This window comes from Camelina sativa, chromosome 11 (assembly GCF_000633955.1).
Source record: "Camelina sativa cultivar DH55 chromosome 11, Cs, whole genome shotgun sequence".
Taxonomy (NCBI): domain Eukaryota; kingdom Viridiplantae; phylum Streptophyta; class Magnoliopsida; order Brassicales; family Brassicaceae; genus Camelina; species Camelina sativa.
In genome coordinates, this window is record NC_025695.1 from 21,456,580 (window position 1) to 21,477,650 (window position 21,071).

Genomic DNA, 21,071 nt, shown 5'->3' on the forward strand with positions numbered 1-21,071 from the left:
TTTTTTTTTTTCTTCTTTTGGTTTGATTCAATCAAAAGCAAGCGAAATGGACACATAAGAAAAATGTTGTTGTTTTTTTTTCTATACAAGTTGTGTCACAACTTTGGTCTAAGAAGTTACAAGAAAAAATAAACCTTTGGTCATTAGATAGACGCGTTATATAAATCACTCGTCTCTGTCCTCTCTTTTCTTTAATGCTATATTCTATTCATCCACGTCTTTAGTAGCTGTAATTTAATAAAGTCCGTCCAAAATTACAATCATTTTGTCTGTAATGCATGACACGAACCTATATGACTTGCACATTGTTCATTTTTTTATTGTAAGTTCTCAGAATCACTTTGTTTTATTTTATTTTCTTTTTGTACTGTCGGAGTTGGTGCAATGCAACATAGCAAACAACAACCAAACTGGTATAAACGGTTAGGAGGTGAGGGCAAGCATCATCTCTGTGTGCAAGCATCATGCTTCATGCCTATGCAAACATTACCAACCAACTCGTATCAGAGCAACATATTATTTTTGCAATGCCAACCACCTGAAGTTAATCATTCTTATTTTGGAAAACGAGAATGATTCTTCACTTTTCAATTTTTTTAGGTTATAGGACATTCTACAAATGAAACCTTAGAAAAAAAAAAATCTGATCATTCTCGATATTGGAGATCAAATCTTGCGGAAGCTCACCAACTACTAGACCCTAACAATGAACAACATGATTGAAAGGCCATACATATCAAAGTATCTCCCTAAATGTGTATATCTTACACTAAGTTTCTATACCATAACTTAAAAACTAATCAAGTTAACAAATGAAAATATTGATGAATTTGAAGATAGTTTCTTATTAGGGGTTATTGGTTTGATATTTGAATAGAGTTTTAAAGATTTTAAATGTTAGGTAGAATCTGTTGTTATTAGATCAAAATTTTGTTAAACTCTGTTAAAGTTTAGTGTTATTAGTTTGTGATTTGTAAAAAATCATTTAAAGTCCTAACAAATTTGGGTTATTAGATTCAGACTTTTATAAAGTCATTAAAAGTTTTGTGTTATTCCATTAAAACAAAAAAATCTAGGATTGTTAATGAGTTCAATTATTATGTTATTGGTTCATGTTTTTAGACTCTTTCTTCACAAAATAAAGTCATAAAAAGTATAACAAAAATACAGTGATTGTTTGGAAGACTTTACAAATTTTAGAAAACTAATCTAACAAAACTCTCTATCAATCTTTAACAATCTTTCACTTATTCACTTTTAATGATTTTGTTGTACTCTTCAAAAATCTTCATAAATTATCAATAACAATCTTTCACTTATTCACTTTTAATGATTTTGTTAAACTCTTCAAAAATCGTCATAAATTAAAATCCAATACCACCTTGACCATAACGATGAGGTTATTTATTGATGATAATTTGAAGATAGTTTCTTATTTCACGGCCAACTAATTTAGTTTGATCATCGGCCAACTAAAATAGTTTCTTATTTCACGGCCAACTAACAATCTTTCAATTATTCACATTCACTTGCAAATGTAACATGATCAAAGGAGGAGCTAACTAAAATGGGTCAAAAGAAAGAAACCTCAGAAAAGGTCTCTGATGGGCAAAGAGAGAGAGAGAGAGAGAGAGAGAGAGAGAGAGATGACTTGAACACAAACAAAGGTCTCAGATCTAAATCAATCCGTAAAAAAGGTCATTACAATAAAACTGAAAAAAGTTTGCTTGGCATCATTTCTGAAGAGTCAAAAGACTTCAGATGCTCTGACAAGTGACAAACCTTACAGTGCTTTTTTTTTTTTTTCAAAGTTTGCTGGGTTGACTAAGTGAATTAAAATAGGGAAGGACAACCAAACGAAAGATCGATAGAGAGTGATCACTTAGCGAAATATCTGAGAAAGCAAAGCAACTTAACGTAACTCATACTTGTTTCACTAACTCGATCAGTCTCGTTCACTAATGGCTGTCAAATGCTCATCAATCTCCTCTGTTGTCAATGCACGGAATAGCGGATTCTCAGCTCTCACCACTCCAACCTATCATTCCACCAACCGGTTTGATAAGATATATCAACCACAAAATGAATAATGACTACTTCAATCTGTACATAATGTTTTGCCATTTAAAAATTTGGGTATTACGAGAAGAGTTTTATATACCTCAATCTCAGTAGCCTTGAAGTCTTCTTGAAGAACAGATTGCAAAGCGGATATGGCAGTCTAAGAAAGTACACAAAACACAAAGTGAGGAACAATGTGCATTTGGTACATGCATATACAATAATAATCGATTTGTAAATTACACTTTAAAAACGGTGCCCTTACACAGGAAACATCAAAACTATTCACCCGGAAAATGAACATATGCTCTACCATATTAGAACATAAACAGGCAAAAATGTCAAAGTTAATGCATATAATCACCTGCACGGTTTCATTAAATGTGAAAGCTGGGTTTTCTTTCATTTTCTTCTCCAAGAAATTGACTGCTTCTTGTTCCTTCATACCAGCACTAGTTGCCTGCACGAATATAGGTTTCGTATTTATTAGCTGCTTCTCAGATTACATAGGACTTCAACATGAAAAATCCACGCAAGAGAGAACAAAATTGTGTATATTCTCTAGAGATCTTAGTCATATGGTCCACAAGACTCATGTTTAACCTGTATGCAATTATGTGATTGAATAGGTACACAAAACGTGACACATTTTTGTTTCGACCTACGATCAACCAGTATCTAAAAGTATAAATGATTATGTTGCTTAAAAACCTAAATACATTCAAGATTTCTGAAAAGTGTTAAGATCAGCGAGAGAAAGACAAGATTGAAAAAGTTTCTTCTATTCTTCTTTGTAAATCTTCAATGAAAACAACCCAAGGAAAACCAGATACAAAGAACCAAAGTGAAAGTTAGGCTACGTTATAGAGTCCCCAAACTATCCCAAAGCCCAAAAGGCTTACCACAAATAACCCAAATAACCAAAAGCTTCTGCAGTTATGACAACCTCTTATTATACTATTTACACTTATGCTTATTATCACAAAGACTTATAGACTGAGGCATTTTCTTCTATGTTAATCACAAGCAGTAAGTAGTGTTTAGTGCGTGTCAATATGCTTGTAAGAACATGCTATTGAGATAGGTTATCAAAATCGTGATGCAGCCAGCAAAGGCAATGAAAACAGCAAGCATGAGAAAACAAGTTTAGTTAAAGCATAAACTAAGAGTGATAATACCTTGTGACCGTAAAAATGTCCAGCTGGGTCACATTTGTAAAGTAAGGGACCATTCTCTTCATCAACGCCCAATACCATAGCAACTTCATATTACATATAGAGAGACAACAAAAACAATTATTTTTGTCAACTAATAAGATTTATCAAAATGTGAAGGCGATAAGTAAATAAAAAAAATGTACGAAAGTAATGTATAACTTTGTCTTAAGAAAAGAAAGAGATAGCAGGCTTACCAACTCCAAGGGGTCTCATGTAAGCATGTTGAGTGTAGACCTGTGACTTGTCTGCGATCCTGTAAGCAAGATAGTTATTAATCAGCAACCTCAGTTATATAAATTTATCACAGGAGAGCTCGATAAACTATAAGCCAGCCTACACTAAAGAGCTAAGAACCGCATATGAAAAAAAAAAGAGAGGAACAGGTCAATAAACAAGTATACCATTTAGCGAGAATGTCGACAGGCATCTCGTATCCATAAGTGAAGCGAAATTCAGCTGCTTCATTCCTTGCTTGTTGGACCAAAGACCTTGCATCAGCTGAACATATAAAAATTTCACATTTTAAATCTACCAGTGCAGAAAGGATCATGAACTCTACAACTTTAAGAGGAGATACAAACCTGTGATGCCAGTAGCAACCAATCCAATGTACTTGGTGATCGGGAACAGATGTGTAACACTAGACTGATCTAAAAGCTTGTCCTGTAGCAACCCCCAAAAAAAAAACGTTAAAGATAACTAAAAACCCTAATGGGTGAGATCTGCCAACAGATCCTAAACCTACTCGAAACCTCAACGGTTCAATTCATTGTATCGACGGCGATAAAAGATGCAAACTTTTTTGCAAACCCTAAAGACGAGAGAGAGAGAGAGAGAGAGACGAAGTGACTCACCGGAACTTTCTTCTGGGTAACGACGCAAACGGAATCTTTCCCTCGAACTCCGATAGAAGTGATACCAGATGTTTTCACGGCCTTGAAGGCATATTCTGCTCTCAAACCAAAACAGTGTATTCAGCACTTTTTTTTTGGTGAAGCTACAAAGAAAAAGAAAAAGAAGGGATTGAATCGTTTCGAGTAATACTGACCTACTTGAAAGAGACGACCTTCAGGAGAGAAGATAGTGATGTGACGATCATAGCCAGCTCCGCTTCCTCTACTCATCTTCTTCGATTCGATTCGGGGTTTGGGTTTTCTTCTGCAGTGAATCGGAGATTTGATTTTGATAATAACAAAAAGGAACGGAATTGAATTCTTTCTGTCTTTCTCTTCAAGACAGAAGAAAAAAATTGTTCAGTGTGTTTTCCCATTGTGCCCCTCCGATGATCTTTTTATTTACTCTTTTGCCACTTATGATTTAAGTTCGGACCGACGTAATATTTCCCCCTTGGAACTATCATATCTTGCCAGCTCCCCATCGATCTTCGATATCTTACCAGTTCTCCTTCGGACTTATATTCTCCGCTTATTTCCGCCTGAATCCATACTTATACGCCTATTTCCCCATCGAACTTGATTTACTCGGTTTTGGTACAAAACCTGATAGAAACCCATGTTAAACCGGTATGAAACCAATTTAGAATCCGGGTAACATATACAACCCGACCCGACTTCTTCTTCTTCTATTTTAAAACGAGAAACCCCAAATTGGCAACTAAGAACCCTAAAAATCGAAATTGAAAAGGAAATCTCTCTCTATTTCTCTCAAAATCATGAGCAATGTCTCTGGATCTTCGAGCGGTTCGACAAATGTCCGCGAAAGANCCTCGAACTCCGATAGAAGTGATACCAGATGTTTTCACGGCCTTGAAGGCATATTCTGCTCTCAAACCAAAACAGTGTATTCAGCACTTTTTTTTTGGTGAAGCTACAAAGAAAAAGAAAAAGAAGGGATTGAATCGTTTCGAGTAATACTGACCTACTTGAAAGAGACGACCTTCAGGAGAGAAGATAGTGATGTGACGATCATAGCCAGCTCCGCTTCCTCTACTCATCTTCTTCGATTCGATTCGGGGTTTGGGTTTTCTTCTGCAGTGAATCGGAGATTTGATTTTGATAATAACAAAAAGGAACGGAATTGAATTCTTTCTGTCTTTCTCTTCAAGACAGAAGAAAAAAATTGTTCAGTGTGTTTTCCCATTGTGCCCCTCCGATGATCTTTTTATTTACTCTTTTGCCACTTATGATTTAAGTTCGGACCGACGTAATATTTCCCCCTTGGAACTATCATATCTTGCCAGCTCCCCATCGATCTTCGATATCTTACCAGTTCTCCTTCGGACTTATATTCTCCGCTTATTTCCGCCTGAATCCATACTTATACGCCTATTTCCCCATCGAACTTGATTTACTCGGTTTTGGTACAAAACCTGATAGAAACCCATGTTAAACCGGTATGAAACCAATTTAGAATCCGGGTAACATATACAACCCGACCCGACTTCTTCTTCTTCTATTTTAAAACGAGAAACCCCAAATTGGCAACTAAGAACCCTAAAAATCGAAATTGAAAAGGAAATCTCTCTCTATTTCTCTCAAAATCATGAGCAATGTCTCTGGATCTTCGAGCGGTTCGACAAATGTCCGCGAAAGATGAAGAGTTGTTGGTGTACCTAAGAGATGTTGGTGTGGAGAAGCAATTGTGGCCAAAACTTCCAAATCCGACCATAACCCAAATCGACGATACTTTTGTTGTGTATATGCAGCTGGAAATAAGGTAATATGAAGAATGACATTCAAGTTTATGGTCTAGCTTGTTATTAACTCGGTTCTAAATGATAACCAAATCAATCTAGCTTATGAATGACAATCACGTTTTCAAGTGGGTCGATGAGGCTTTGTTGGATGAGGTGGAAACAATGAAAGAGTTCATATTAGAGACAATGAAGGTTGAGAAGAAGATGCAAATGGAGCTGCAAATAGAGCTTGAGAAGAAGATGGAAATGGAGCTTGAGAAGAAGATATTTGAGAGGATTGAAGATGTAAAAGCTGAATTCAAATCAAGGATGAATAGGATGATAATTGTTTTAGTATTTGGTTGTATGATCATCTTTGGTCTAGTTAAGCTAATATGATGACATTGTAAGTTGTTAAGGTTCAATGTTAAGCTAATATGATGACATTGTAAGTTGTTAAGGTTCAATGTTATGCTAATTTGGTAGAATTGTTGAAAAGAGATGTTAGAATTGTTCAAAGGAGACCATACAAATTTATTCAAAAGAGTAGAACATCAAGGCTTAATAATGTTCAAAAGACACATAGACCATACTAAAGCAGAACAACATATGTTCTGAAATAGGTCATAATACCAAAAAAAAAAAAAAAGATTGCGCCTTGTGCTAATCCTCCACATTACTTCATCCATCAATTACTTCTCTTCAGTAAGACAACCTTGAGTAGATTCCACTTGAGTTCCACCCTACAAATTTAATCAAATATCATAATCAATTGAGTGAAACAAAGAACAACCATCATATTAGAAAGTATAACTAACCTGTGTTGTATTCTTCTTATTCTTATTCTTCTGGTGGTACCTACAATTATGATCAGCTGCACCACATATCCCACAATGCATGATTCTCTTCTTTTGTTTTGGTTTCTTCTTGGTAGGTGACTCATGAGCACCTTTCTTCCTCTTTTTGTCTACCTTTTCATCATCCGGTCTTGGTGGTGGATGCACACTTTCACCACCAGTGCAAGGCCAATAGCGTGGACCTGTTTGTGGAATAATCCCCTCCATGTAATTCTCCTTCCACTTGAAAGTTCGGAACCATTCACACACGTAGTCTTCAGCTTCCAATGTCTTCTTGAATATCAGTCCGTAAGCATGTTCGCAGGGAATTCCACATATCTGAAACTTCATGCAGGTACAAGTCCTTTCATTCAAATTGACTTTGTGTTTGTCATATCCCAGGTAAACTTCATAAGCTCCATTTGTGTTGGGATGTACAAAGCACAGAGAAGCTGCCTTATGCTCTTCAGCCAAGAAACGTTTCACATATGGAGTGCATATCCTTGACAAATACATGAATACACATAAAACTTTTGAATTCAATACAAAATAAATGAAAGATAAAAGAAATGTAATGTTACTAACCTTCGTGTGAATGAGAAAGTGCAGACAGCTTAGCAATCGGAACCATTGCAAGCCTTCGAACAACCTCCAGCATGGCCACAAATGGCTTCTCTCTTGCCTTGTTGATTGTACTATTGAAGGACTCCACAAAGTTGTTTTCCACATCCTCATAGTAGCTGCCAATCTTGTGGAATGCCCTACACCAAGTCTTTGGTTTAGTATTCATAACATCTTCATATAGGGAACTGTCATATGCATGGATCCTCTCAAAACTCTCTTAATAGTCTTTACTATTATAGCACCAAGCTAGATCCCATAGTAGTTTCTTCAGCCGCTTCTTATTCGGATGAATCTTCTTTAGATTACCATAAATGTGCCTAACACATTTTCGATGCTCAATCTTTGGTAACTTTAACTCAACAGCTTTAATCAAACCCTGAAACAAAGAAAACATAATTAACTTTTTGTCGATGCAACCTTTATCAAAACATAAAACATATCAAATCACATTATAACCTTTTGTCGATCAGACACCATAATGTAACCATCCCCATCACCTAACTCCAAGTTGATCTTCAGCCTATTCACAAACCATGACCAATTATCTGTGTTTTCAACTTGAACAACACACCAAGCTATTGGGTAGATATCATTGTCAGCATCTCTTCCTAAAGCAACCAGAAGCTGTCCCTTGATTTTTTCTTTCAAGAAACAACCATCAACTCCTATAAGTGGCCTGCAGGATTTTTTCCATGTTCTCCTAAGAACATCAAAGCATACATAGAATCGCTTAAACACATCCTGTCCAGCCTCGTTCTTCACCGTTTCAACCTCTACAATAGAACCTTGATTTGCTTCCAATATCTCGGCCCCATAATCTTTGAGCCGCTCAAATTGAGTGTCATATTCAAGCTCTATCCATCCCAATGCCTTTCTCCTAGCAGCTTGACATTGACCTCTAGTAACTGATATCTTCCACTTCTCCATTATAGTCTGCTCCATCTTCAAAGGCATGTAATAATCTGGTTCTTCTCTTATCTTATTTAGAAACAACCTAGCTATCACTGGCTTCTTAAACATTTCACACTCTCCATTAGGTACACAAATATGCTTCTTCGTGTACAATGTAATCCTCCACATCGACTCATTGTGCAGACATGCCGCATAAACTTTCCACATACATTTCCCCTTAGCACCAACACACTTAAAACCGATTCTAGCTCTATCGTACCTTTATTGCTTCAGGTTACAACCAGATACAAGTGCGTAGTCGAGAACACACTCCTTAAAAGTGATTCCATTGTAGAAGCTTTGACCTTTGTACATTGAACCATCACCACGAACGATGGGAGTTCCCCTTCTCGCAGCACCACTACGAACACGTTCCTCATCCTCATCGTCACTTTCTGGGTACACGTTATGACGAATCGATTCCTCGGTTTCGGTAAAATCTGTCGCCATCTTGTCGATATGAAACTCATCATGATCCTTAGCTTCTGCGTCGAAATCTACTCCAGGAGGCGGATTAGGAATGGGAACTAACACCATCGCCATTGCAACCGCCGAGAAGAAACGATTTCGGGAATTTAGGGTTCGTCGAGAGAGCAAAAGGGAAAGATCGATTTGGGATTTTATGATTTCTAGGTTTCCTTAGGTTTAGTTATCTAATCGGGTTGTAATTGGGTTGTAATCCGGTTTAATGTGGTTTAATATGGTATCATTTGGTTATTAAGGTTCAGAAGTTGGTTAAACAAAACAGTAAACCATTTTAACCAACACAATGGGGAAACGATATGAGTAAATCAAGTTCGATGGGGAAATAGGCGTAGAAGTATGGATTCGGGAGAAAATAAGTGGAGAATATAAGTCCGAAAGAGAACTGGTAAGATATCGAAAATCCATGGGGAACTGGCAAGATATAATAGTTGTGAGAGAGAAATAGTACGCACATCATTAATGAGGAAATATGGGCTTTTTTCTTCTTTGTAACGGCAAATGGGGCTTTGGGCTTTTTTCATACCGTCAGGCGTCAAGGTGATCGATTAATTAAACATCAATTTGAATGCGGGAAAAATCATACATTAGCCATAAAAGATAAAACGGTGCTAACGAAATAGGTCATTTATGAAAAGCACAAAACTGGTTTAAAAAAAAAAACAGAAAAACACACATATCTGTCAAAGAGAGGTTTATTATCTTCATGATCACAGTTGGACAAAAATTACAATATATTGTTACATCAAAGACACATTTAAAAGGTCCAAGTTTGCAGTGAGAACAAGCTTCAATAAAATTTTAAGAGCTTTGTTTATAATATAGTTTCAGTGGTTAAATCTGATCGTTTAGTGCAAATGAAAATAAGACATTATTTGAAGAACGTAAATAGATTTATTATGAATTTATTTCTGACATTATTCTAAAATTTGCCATTGGAAAAATTCACGAGAGCTCCATCTCAGTCAAAACAAAATTTACGAGTGAATTTCCTCAGTGTTTCTCGATAACTGGACTCAACTCACAAGTTTTCTCTAGGCTTCATCATTGCTTGCTCAAGTTTCTGATCACATATGGAAGTATGCCTCCGTGGTTGAAGTACGCCAGTTCCACCTATGCACAGCACAGTTACCATTAGTTTTTACAATTTCTTCACGAAAAATATTTTGCAAAATGGAGTGTACAAATATTATACCTCAGTGTCAAAGCGGACTGTGCAGGTGAAAGATTTTCCAGTGTCTGTAGTGACAGTAACATCTTGCCCTGGTCTTATCTCCGAGATATCGGTTGGGAGATGGATGGTGTAACGCTCCTTACCTGTCAATCCAAGGCTGTCTGCATCCTCACCAGACTTGAAACACAGTGGGATGATTCCCATTCCCACCAAGTTACTCCGGTGAATCCTTTCAAAACTCTTTGAGATCACTGCTTTAACGCCCTGCAAAAGACAACAATTTTGTTTCAGAGAAAAAACAAAAAAGCAGACAATATAGACACTAACTGCAGAGAGATAGAGGGAGGTTCGAACCTGTAACATGGGTCCCTTGGCAGCCCAATCACGGGAGCTACCACTACCATACTCGGCTCCAGCCAGAATAATGGTGGCCTCACCAGCTGCTTTATATTTCTGGGAACGCAGACATTATCATTACTTCATTACACAATCAATAATACACCCACCGAACTTCGTTGCGAAAATTAAGCTACCAAAACACTAACCATGGCTGCATCGAAGACAGAGAGCTTCTCTCCAGTAGGAATGTGAACCGTCTTGGGGCCAACTTCCCCATTCAACAGCTTGTTAACAAGTCTAATATTAGCAAATGTTCCCCTAGCCATAATTTCGTCGTTGCCACGTCGACTTCCATATGAGTTGAAATCTTTGCGGTCAACCCCCCGTTCGAGGAGAAACTTTGCAGCGGGGCTATCCTTGTGGATACTTCCAGCTGGAGATATGTGGTCTGTGGTGATACTATCGCCTAAGTTCAGTAAACAGTATGCATCCTTCACACTGCTAGGCCCTGGAGGATCCATGGTCATGTCCTTGAAGTATGGAGGCTCGTGTACATAAGTTGACTTGGGATCCCATGAGTATAGAGTATTTTCAGGAACAGACAGCTGATTCCACATCGGGTTTCCCTTGGTGATGGACTCGTAAGTAGCTCGGAACATGTCCGGTAACACACTGGACTGAACAACCTGTAACATATGCCCATAGAAAGTTTCATTAATGTGTGTACCTGGAGAGAAATACATTCAATGATTCTAAGTTGTAAGTACCTGAGCAATTTCCTCTGTGGTGGGCCAGATATCCCTGAGGAAGACATCCTTACCGTTCTTGTCCTTGCCAATGGGCTCTGTCTCAAAGTCAATATTAACCTGGGAAAGAAAACACATACATATAAAATATATTAGTTAAGTACAATCAAAAAGGAAACATATTGAACTCTTAAAAATTCCCCAAAACTGTGTACCGTTCCAGCCAGAGCATAGGCAACCACCAAAGGTGGAGACGCAAGGTAGTTAGCTCTTGTTAATGGATGAACACGGCCCTCAAAGTTCCTGTTCCCAGAGAGTACAGCCGCTGCCACAATGTCTGACAATACGCAAAGAAAATATTAAAATAATATTGCATGCCACTATTGTCTACAAAAGCTAACCAATTCCATTTTTTCAATCTCAGTAATACCATTTTCTGTAATGGCAGCTCCCACTGATTCATCAATTTCTCCAGAGTTCCCAATGCATGTAGTGCAGCCATAACCGACAATATTGAAACCTTGCTGGTTCAGAAATTTTTGCAGGCCGCTGCAGCAAGAGTACGAGAGTGCGAATGTTAAATGTGTCCACCAAAGCTCGAAATTACAAAGCATTAACTACGTGAAATGTGCAACATACAGGGCAGTACCTCTTTAGTAAGTATTTTGTAACAACTCCTGAACCTGGTGCAAGACTTGTTTTTGTCCAAGGCTTAACCTAAGGGTGGAATGATTAACTCAAGAATCAGAGATATTCAAAACATTACATAAGTTTAGTTAAATCTGGTGGAAACTAACCTGAAGGCCAAGTTCACAGGCCTTTTTTGCAACAAGAGCAGCACCAAGCATGACACTGGGGTTTGATGTATTAGTGCAACTTGTGATTGCAGCAATAACCACACTGCCATGTTTAAGCTCTGCAGGTTGTCCATTGAAAGAAAACTTTGCTACCTTCTCCTGCGCCTCCTTAGGTATAGCGAAACCCTGCCCAGAATGTACACATCGAATCAAGAAAGTAGTACCCACCAAGTGCGTCCACAGCAAGTTTATATCAAATAGGTGCAAAAAATAACTAGACATCCATATACCAAATATGATTGCTTACCTTGAATCCAACTTTACTGTCTAAACAATAGTGCCAGTCAGCTTTCATTTCTTTTAGAGGAACACGATCATGCGGCCTGTGAAAAGAAAAGAATATCATCATAGTGGTCAATCAATTAAATAGAATACTTAGTGGTTAAAACCAACAGATCTCACACCTCTTAGGTCCGGAAATGCAAGGTTCAACACTATCAAGATTTAATTCCAGATAAGACGAGTAGACGCGCTCTTGCTGAGGCTGAATTTATTTAAAAGACAAAAAAAATCGATTAACAACCAGAAGCAAAATTGATAAGAAAATTCCAAGATACACGAAGGACAAAGTCTCACCTCACTATAGTCAACAAACATGTTATTTGCCCGAAGGTATGCTTCAATCATGGCAACCTGCACCCAAGGAACTATGTCAGTTCAGACTCCTGAAAATATGCAACAGAAAAATTGAGGCCAAACATTCACCGTCTCATCACTTCTTCCTGTCAATTTGAGATATTGTAGAGTAACATGATCCACAGGAAAGAACCCCATGGTTGCACCATACTCAGGAGACATATTGGCAATTGTGGCCCTGTCAGCCAGGGACAGTTCACTCATACCATCACCTAAAATGCCAAAAAATAAAAATACTTAACATACTGTGGCCAACGAACACAAGTATACAAAACTTACGGGAAACGTGTTCAAGAAAAAGACTTTACCATAAAACTCTACAAACTTGCCAACAACACCATGTTTCCTCAGTATTTGGGTCACAGTTAAAACTAAATCAGTAGCAGTAACACCATTTCGTAATTTTCCGGAAAGATTGAATCCGACAACACCAGGCAATACCATACTCATGGGCTGTTAAAAACAGAACACTCATTAGTAACAGAAAGCTTGGATGAACTAACAAATTAATATACTGAAGCAGAGAACTAATGACACAAGGTGATCTTAGCATCTGACACAAATCCATGAAAGTAGCCTTCAAATTCACCAACAGTAGATGGGGAATAGTGTTTGACCAAAAAGAAAAAAATGGGGTATAGTCAAAACTCAAAAATAAGAAATAAATACTTTACCTGGCCAAGCATTGTCGCCTCAGCTTCGATGCCTCCAACTCCCCATCCAGCAACTCCCAACCCATCAATCATAGTTGTATGCGAGTCTGTTCCAACCACACTGTCTGGGTAGAGAAGACCTTGGGTATTGAACACAACTCTTCCCAGATATTCCAAGTTAACCTGAATTTAAATATCCAGACTTAATTGATACCAGATGAAAGCTATAAAAAGCAAGACAAATTTTAAGATGAACCAAGAGATTAGCGTAGCAAGCTGCAAGGGAAATTACCTGATGCACAATACCAGAACCAGGGGGCACAACAAGCATGTTTTGAAAAGCAGTAGAACCCCACTTAAGGAAAGCGAATCTCTCCTTGTTCCTCTGGAATTCAAGCTCCATGTTGGCTTGAACTGCATTCTCAGATCTAGCAACATCAACTTGAACTGAGTGGTCAATCACAAGATCCACTGGAACCTGGAAGGCATGATGGTGTAAATAAAACACCTAAGATAAAAACAGAAGAAATCAGCTGGTTGGACAAGAGATGTACCAACGGATTGATCTTGTTGGAATCACTTCCCAGTTTATTCATAGCATCACGCATACAAGCAAGGTCAACAACAGCTGGGACTCCGGTGAAGTCCTGCCCAAAACATAAGTTTCAAAAAAAAAAGGTTGAGAAATAGAAAACTACACATTAATGGCATATCTTCTAGACTAACTCCTTAGTTTACCTGCAGAAGAACACGGGCGGGTTTGAAAGGAATCTCGACTTGTTTAGGAGCAGTGTTCTCCCAGTCAATGATCTTCTCAACATCTTCCTTAGTGACTTGGAAGTTGTCACAGTTACGAATCGCAGATTCAAGAAGAATCCTGATGGAGTAAGGAAGCTTATCTGCATCAAAACCATATAAAAGATCAACAAAAAAAGAGGCTTTTCGTTGAACTGGTCTACTCTAACTACTTTTAGACTTGACTTAAAGCCAAATGGAAACAAAAAATAATCTGTTGCTTCATTCTAAACTAACTGACAAAATTGGGAAGCTATAGGAATTGGGTCGTTTCTTGAGACATACCAATACGTGGATCATTGAGAGCAGGCAAGCTGTAGAACTTTCCGAATTCGCCACCACCAGGCTTAGGAAGAGTGGTGAAGATCCCTTTGAACGGATGCTCTGAAGCTGAAACAAACACACACAGAAAACAAAAAGAAACATCAGTTCTTGTTCTCCATTTGCAAAATCCTCAAAAGAGACAAAATTCGAAATTACCCATGGAAGAGAAGGTTCTCTGGAGACGGTCTAAAACAGGAGAAACGGCTCTGATCTGAGAACCGAGTCGAATTTGAAAGGGCTTCGAGTGGAGACAGTGACTCAAACGAGGCAAAGAGGTTAGAAAAGAGCGGCGAAGAAGAAGATGAGAAGACACAGGGGGAGATCTCAAGGAAGATGAAGAAGGGAAGTAAGATCGAAAGGAGAAGAGAGCAGAGCGAGAAGAAGAAGCAGCAGCTCTGGATATATACATGATTTGATCAATTGGGAACGATCATGGAGTGTGGGGGGGGGGGGAATCTGACGTCGGAGATGATGGAGAGCTTAGGGCTGCGTGCCACACTCCTTTGGCAATATATACGAAATTACGAATGAGGCTTTTGTTGTTATGATTAATCCGCTCGACTAGACATATACTATTATCATTTTGTTATGAGATAAGGATCATTTCGGATATGAGATATGAGATAAGGATCACTTCGACTAGACTAGACTACACTAGTGATTTCGACCACGCTAATTAGCCCTGGGAGTTTGGTTTGTTCGGTTATTTTGGTTCCGTTATTTTGGTTTTTCGGATTTTCCTAGTTTTGAAAAATCTACCGAATTAGACTGAAATTAGGTTCGGTTCGGTTCGGTTCTCAAATAATTCGGTTTTTGGCCAAAAAACCGAAAGAACCGAATTAATTATTTGACTTGGGAAAACAAAACTTAACTGGGCCAAACTAAAATAAATAAAAAAGTCCCGTTATAGAAATTAAAGTAACAAAAACGGGCCCAGCCCAAATCATTGTTATTCTCACATGTTTGCCCTACCCGAACCCCTAGATGATCTAGGCTAGATCAATGACAGGTTCTTAGACGGCGACTGAAGAAGATGAAGGAGATCGGAGAGGAGAGATATCAGACAAGAAGGAGATCGAAGAAGAAGAGGAACAAGGAAGAGAAGATCTAAGAAGAATAAGATCGGTGAGGAAGAAGATGGGAGAGGAAGGAGATCGTAGGCGAAGAGAAGAAGAATAATAAGGAGGAGAAGAACGGAGACAAAGAAGATTGGAGACGAGAAGGAGACACATATAAAACTCTCAAGAAATCTTTACAAATCCTCTAACTTCAGCATGATAGAGCGAGAGAGAGTTGGCGATGGAGGATAAGAAATCAAAGAGTCGCCAATGGATACACTCGTACACATACGTTAATATTATTATATTAGGTTTTTTTTTTTTTCGGTTAACCGTTCGGTTAAGGGCAACCAAACCGAATTAACCGAAAACCGAATACAGTTTATATATGTCGCCGATCGGTTCAGCCTCCAAAACCGAAATCGAACCGAACCACTAAAATTTCGGTTCGGTTCGGTTTTTTCTCCCAGGGCTAACGCTAATGATTTCGACTAGACTAGACCACTTCGATATGATATAAAGATCATTTTGTTAATAATTTATAGTCTTTTTGCTAATTTATTCAAAAATAAAAAATTTAATACAATAAAGCATCAACATATACTATTATCCACCTTTTAATGACAAGCTAGACTTTATCGTACTTCGATTCAAATCATGGAACACATGTAGAAGGAAAAGCATCACCATGGTAGAGTCCGTTACTTCACACAAATAATAATAATTTACAGTTAAATTGTCTCTTTAACACCATGGTTCGCTAATGATTTTAAATCGAGCTTGTACGACTCCAAATGCATGCTCGATGTCCTTCCGACATTCTTCTTGATGTTGTGCAAATAATTTGTCTAGTTCACTTTGAGGAAGATGAATTGATTTAATGAAAGTTGGATAAAAATAATAGATACCATCGGCTAGATAGTATGCCATACTATACGGATTTTGGTTCACAAAAAGTTCACTTTTGGCGTGTTTCCTTGTTCAACATCATCGAACAATGGTGAACGATCTAGAACATTTATATCGTTCAATGTGCCCGGACACCAAAAAAAACATGTCAGATCCAGAGATCATGGGATGCAACAACTTCAAGAATAAGAGTGGTGGTTCTCTTACCTCTCCAAGTAAATTGGCCGTCCCATGATGTAGGACAATTTTTCCATTCTCAGTACATACAATCAATACTCCCAATCATCCCCGAAAACCCCTGCAGCTCGCTAACATGCAAAATTCTTTGTAGATCGTCTTGAGTTGGAGCTATGAGATATATTTCCTCATACAGTTTAATGATTCTTTTACAGAATCTACGCAAGCACTCTAATGTTGTAGAACTTTGATGTACTCATCAACTGCGTATGCTGCCATACAATAGGCTAACATTCGCATGGCCGATGTACATTTTGTTAGTGGAGATATACCTTCTTTACTGGTTGCGTCAACTCGTTTGGGTGAAGTAGTTGTCACTTAGAGATAGGTCTCCAACGATCCGAAGAAAAACATGTTTTCGCATACGGAATCACCGACGGAACATTGCATCATCATATGTAGGTTGATTAGCAAAGTAGTCGTCAATCANGAAACATCAGTTCTTGTTCTCCATTTGCAAAATCCTCAAAAGAGACAAAATTCGAAATTACCCATGGAAGAGAAGGTTCTCTGGAGACGGTCTAAAACAGGAGAAACGGCTCTGATCTGAGAACCGAGTCGAATTTGAAAGGGCTTCGAGTGGAGACAGTGACTCAAACGAGGCAAAGAGGTTAGAAAAGAGCGGCGAAGAAGAAGATGAGAAGACACAGGGGGAGATCTCAAGGAAGATGAAGAAGGGAAGTAAGATCGAAAGGAGAAGAGAGCAGAGCGAGAAGAAGAAGCAGCAGCTCTGGATATATACATGATTTGATCAATTGGGAACGATCATGGAGTGTGGGGGGGGGGGGAATCTGACGTCGGAGATGATGGAGAGCTTAGGGCTGCGTGCCACACTCCTTTGGCAATATATACGAAATTACGAATGAGGCTTTTGTTGTTATGATTAATCCGCTCGACTAGACATATACTATTATCATTTTGTTATGAGATAAGGATCATTTCGGATATGAGATATGAGATAAGGATCACTTCGACTAGACTAGACTACACTAGTGATTTCGACCACGCTAATTAGCCCTGGGAGTTTGGTTTGTTCGGTTATTTTGGTTCCGTTATTTTGGTTTTTCGGATTTTCCTAGTTTTGAAAAATCTACCGAATTAGACTGAAATTAGGTTCGGTTCGGTTCGGTTCTCAAATAATTCGGTTTTTGGCCAAAAAACCGAAAGAACCGAATTAATTATTTGACTTGGGAAAACAAAACTTAACTGGGCCAAACTAAAATAAATAAAAAAGTCCCGTTATAGAAATTAAAGTAACAAAAACGGGCCCAGCCCAAATCATTGTTATTCTCACATGTTTGCCCTACCCGAACCCCTAGATGATCTAGGCTAGATCAATGACAGGTTCTTAGACGGCGACTGAAGAAGATGAAGGAGATCGGAGAGGAGAGATATCAGACAAGAAGGAGATCGAAGAAGAAGAGGAACAAGGAAGAGAAGATCTAAGAAGAATAAGATCGGTGAGGAAGAAGATGGGAGAGGAAGGAGATCGTAGGCGAAGAGAAGAAGAATAATAAGGAGGAGAAGAACGGAGACAAAGAAGATTGGAGACGAGAAGGAGACACATATAAAACTCTCAAGAAATCTTTACAAATCCTCTAACTTCAGCATGATAGAGCGAGAGAGAGTTGGCGATGGAGGATAAGAAATCAAAGAGTCGCCAATGGATACACTCGTACACATACGTTAATATTATTATATTAGGTTTTTTTTTTTTTCGGTTAACCGTTCGGTTAAGGGCAACCAAACCGAATTAACCGAAAACCGAATACAGTTTATATATGTCGCCGATCGGTTCAGCCTCCAAAACCGAAATCGAACCGAACCACTAAAATTTCGGTTCGGTTCGGTTTTTTCTCCCAGGGCTAACGCTAATGATTTCGACTAGACTAGACCACTTCGATATGATATAAAGATCATTTTGTTAATAATTTATAGTCTTTTTGCTAATTTATTCAAAAATAAAAAATTTAATACAATAAAGCATCAACATATACTATTATCCACCTTTTAATGACAAGCTAGACTTTATCGTACTTCGATTCAAATCATGGAACACATGTAGAAGGAAAAGCATCACCATGGTAGAGTCCGTTACTTCACACAAATAATAATAATTTACAGTTAAATTGTCTCTTTAACACCATGGTTCGCTAATGATTTTAAATCGAGCTTGTACGACTCCAAATGCATGCTCGATGTCCTTCCGACATTCTTCTTGATGTTGTGCAAATAATTTGTCTAGTTCACTTTGAGGAAGATGAATTGATTTAATGAAAGTTGGATAAAAATAATAGATACCATCGGCTAGATAGTATGCCATACTATACGGATTTTGGTTCACAAAAAGTTCACTTTTGGCGTGTTTCCTTGTTCAACATCATCGAACAATGGTGAACGATCTAGAACATTTATATCGTTCAATGTGCCCGGACACCAAAAAAAACATGTCAGATCCAGAGATCATGGGATGCAACAACTTCAAGAATAAGAGTGGTGGTTCTCTTACCTCTCCAAGTAAATTGGCCGTCCCATGATGTAGGACAATTTTTCCATTCTCAGTACATACAATCAATACTCCCAATCATCCCCGAAAACCCCTGCAGCTCGCTAACATGCAAAATTCTTTGTAGATCGTCTTGAGTTGGAGCTATGAGATATATTTCCTCATACAGTTTAATGATTCTTTTACAGAATCTACGCAAGCACTCTAATGTTGTAGAACTTTGATGTACTCATCAACTGCGTATGCTGCCATACAATAGGCTAACATTCGCATGGCCGATGTACATTTTGTTAGTGGAGATATACCTTCTTTACTGGTTGCGTCAACTCGTTTGGGTGAAGTAGTTGTCACTTAGAGATAGGTCTCCAACGATCCGAAGAAAAACATGTTTTCGCATACGGAATCACCGACGGAACATTGCATCATCATATGTAGGTTGATTAGCAAAGTAGTCGTCAATCAATATTTGGTTTGCTGCTACATGATATCTCTTGATGTACTTTCTTTTGTTGCGAGGTGGATAATCATCTTTAATATTTTTGCGACGCTCTCTAATCCAGTTGATGATATACCTCTCTTCAATTTGAAATTGTCTTTTGTAAACTTCCATATCAAAAGAAAATTCTGATGGATCCATTGAATTTTTGTTTAGTGAGATGATCTTTATAATATTGTTTCATCAATGGAAGAATGTGTTTCAATTTATAAAAAATCGAGTGGTTGAAAAAAAAAAGATCATGTGGTTGAAATCCAAGAGATAAGATTACATTTTCGTCAATAATGGAGACTATGGAATACTAACAAAGAAAACATTGCATGAAATGACAAAAAAATACATTATTGCATGAAATGACAATCAACCATTATTGCACATTACAATAAAAAGTAAGTAAGTGTAATCATACACTTGACAACCACTAATTTCCAAATAGCTCTTGGCCTAACTTCTCCAACAGCTCTTTGCTCTGGTCATCGAGATGTTCTTTTTCACTTAGCTTCATAAACATTTTCATCTTTTTCAGTTGGTTTGCCTCCTATTGTCTCTTAGCTATTTTTTCCAATTGTTCTAACTCCTACTCCTTCAGTTACTTGTATTCATTACACTCTTCATTAACGACATCTAAGGCTGCACCCTTACCTTTTTTTTTTAGTTCTTTTTTAGCTTCATCCATCCCCATTGGACAAACACTAGATCCTACAGAATTACAGGTAACTTGCATCACTTTCGTGGGCTCTCTTAGATCCACTGCTTCCAGACCCAGTATTTCCTCCTACCTGAATACCATAACGTGGTTGATCACGGACAGCGAGCCATTATGACATTAAATTGAAATGCCCATTCTTACCACTTGAATACAGTTCATGTGCTTTGGTTAATACATCATTCTCTGACCGTCCACTTTGTTGCATATGCTTAGCATTGTCGTAAGCACCAATTCATTTGCCCAATTTTTCGTTCACATAGTTGAAATGATTTATGCACGAAACTCCATCACACGGAGGATCAAATGAGCGATGCTCATTACAATACTCAGCAATTTTTTCCCCAATATGAATTCACTCTTTTGGTTTCTGCCAACAATGCTCTCTGTTCCATATTTAATCCATCCACTCAATAAAACCAAATTTTGCTCAGTTGTCCATTTGGGATTCTTCCGACGAGTAGAAGTTAAAATCTTCTGTATTTGGAGTGGCTTCATCAGGACCATTTATCCCTCCAAGATTTATTTATGTAGAAAATCCGGGAAATTCAATTGCTCTAAGAACATTTTCATTATCCATTGGAGGAGGTGGTTGAGATGATATGGCATCATTGATCCATAATATTGGTGATAGTTTGGAACAGATGATGACATAGGAAAATTTGGTGAAAAACCATAATTTGGAATATTTTGAGGTTGGTTGAAAGAAGAATTTTGAAATTGATAATTGCTAGGATTTGGATAGGGAAAAGAATAATTAGTAGAATTTTGCATGGAATTATTGTTGGAATTTGGATACGGAAAAGAAAAATTAGTAGAATTTTGTGT

At 37.9% G+C, this 21,071-nt stretch overlaps 3 protein-coding genes across 4 annotated transcripts; all 3 read right to left on the reverse strand.

Moving 5' to 3' along the window:
• Nucleotides 1,652-4,491, reverse strand: LOC104723995 (proteasome subunit alpha type-6-A-like). The gene is made up of 9 exons (XM_010442437.2): nt 4,327-4,491; nt 4,133-4,227; nt 3,860-3,941; nt 3,680-3,776; nt 3,473-3,531; nt 3,240-3,322; nt 2,426-2,521; nt 2,162-2,221; nt 1,652-2,038 (listed from the first exon to the last, which is right to left on the reverse strand). Exons 1-9 carry the CDS (start codon nt 4,400-4,402, stop codon nt 1,946-1,948), a joined length of 741 nt encoding a protein of 246 aa, XP_010440739.1. The 5' UTR covers nt 4,403-4,491; the 3' UTR covers nt 1,652-1,945.
• On the reverse strand, nt 6,606-8,867 carry LOC104728189. The gene is made up of 7 exons (XM_010447213.1): nt 8,574-8,867; nt 7,945-8,501; nt 7,830-7,893; nt 7,616-7,749; nt 7,335-7,510; nt 6,732-7,279; nt 6,606-6,656 (listed from the first exon to the last, which is right to left on the reverse strand). Exons 1-7 carry the CDS (start codon nt 8,865-8,867, stop codon nt 6,606-6,608), a joined length of 1,824 nt encoding a protein of 607 aa, XP_010445515.1.
• On the reverse strand, nt 9,597-17,960 carry LOC104723996 (aconitate hydratase 2, mitochondrial). Of its 2 annotated transcripts, none has more exons than XM_010442439.2 (20): nt 17,027-17,960; nt 14,293-14,397; nt 13,951-14,111; nt 13,767-13,859; nt 13,505-13,690; nt 13,234-13,395; nt 12,868-13,012; nt 12,629-12,771; nt 12,500-12,556; nt 12,328-12,407; nt 12,171-12,246; nt 11,864-12,049; nt 11,716-11,783; nt 11,497-11,615; nt 11,282-11,403; nt 11,088-11,186; nt 10,527-11,006; nt 10,336-10,434; nt 10,003-10,245; nt 9,597-9,920 (listed from the first exon to the last, which is right to left on the reverse strand). In XM_010442439.2, the coding sequence occupies exons 1-20, from the start codon at nt 17,277-17,279 to the stop codon at nt 9,852-9,854; spliced, it is 2,946 nt and encodes a 981-aa protein (XP_010440741.1). In that variant the 5' UTR covers nt 17,280-17,960; the 3' UTR covers nt 9,597-9,851. The 2 variants fall into 2 exon arrangements, with proteins under 2 accessions (XP_010440741.1, XP_010440740.1); XM_010442438.2 differs by lacking the exon at nt 17,027-17,960 and adding an exon at nt 14,488-15,420.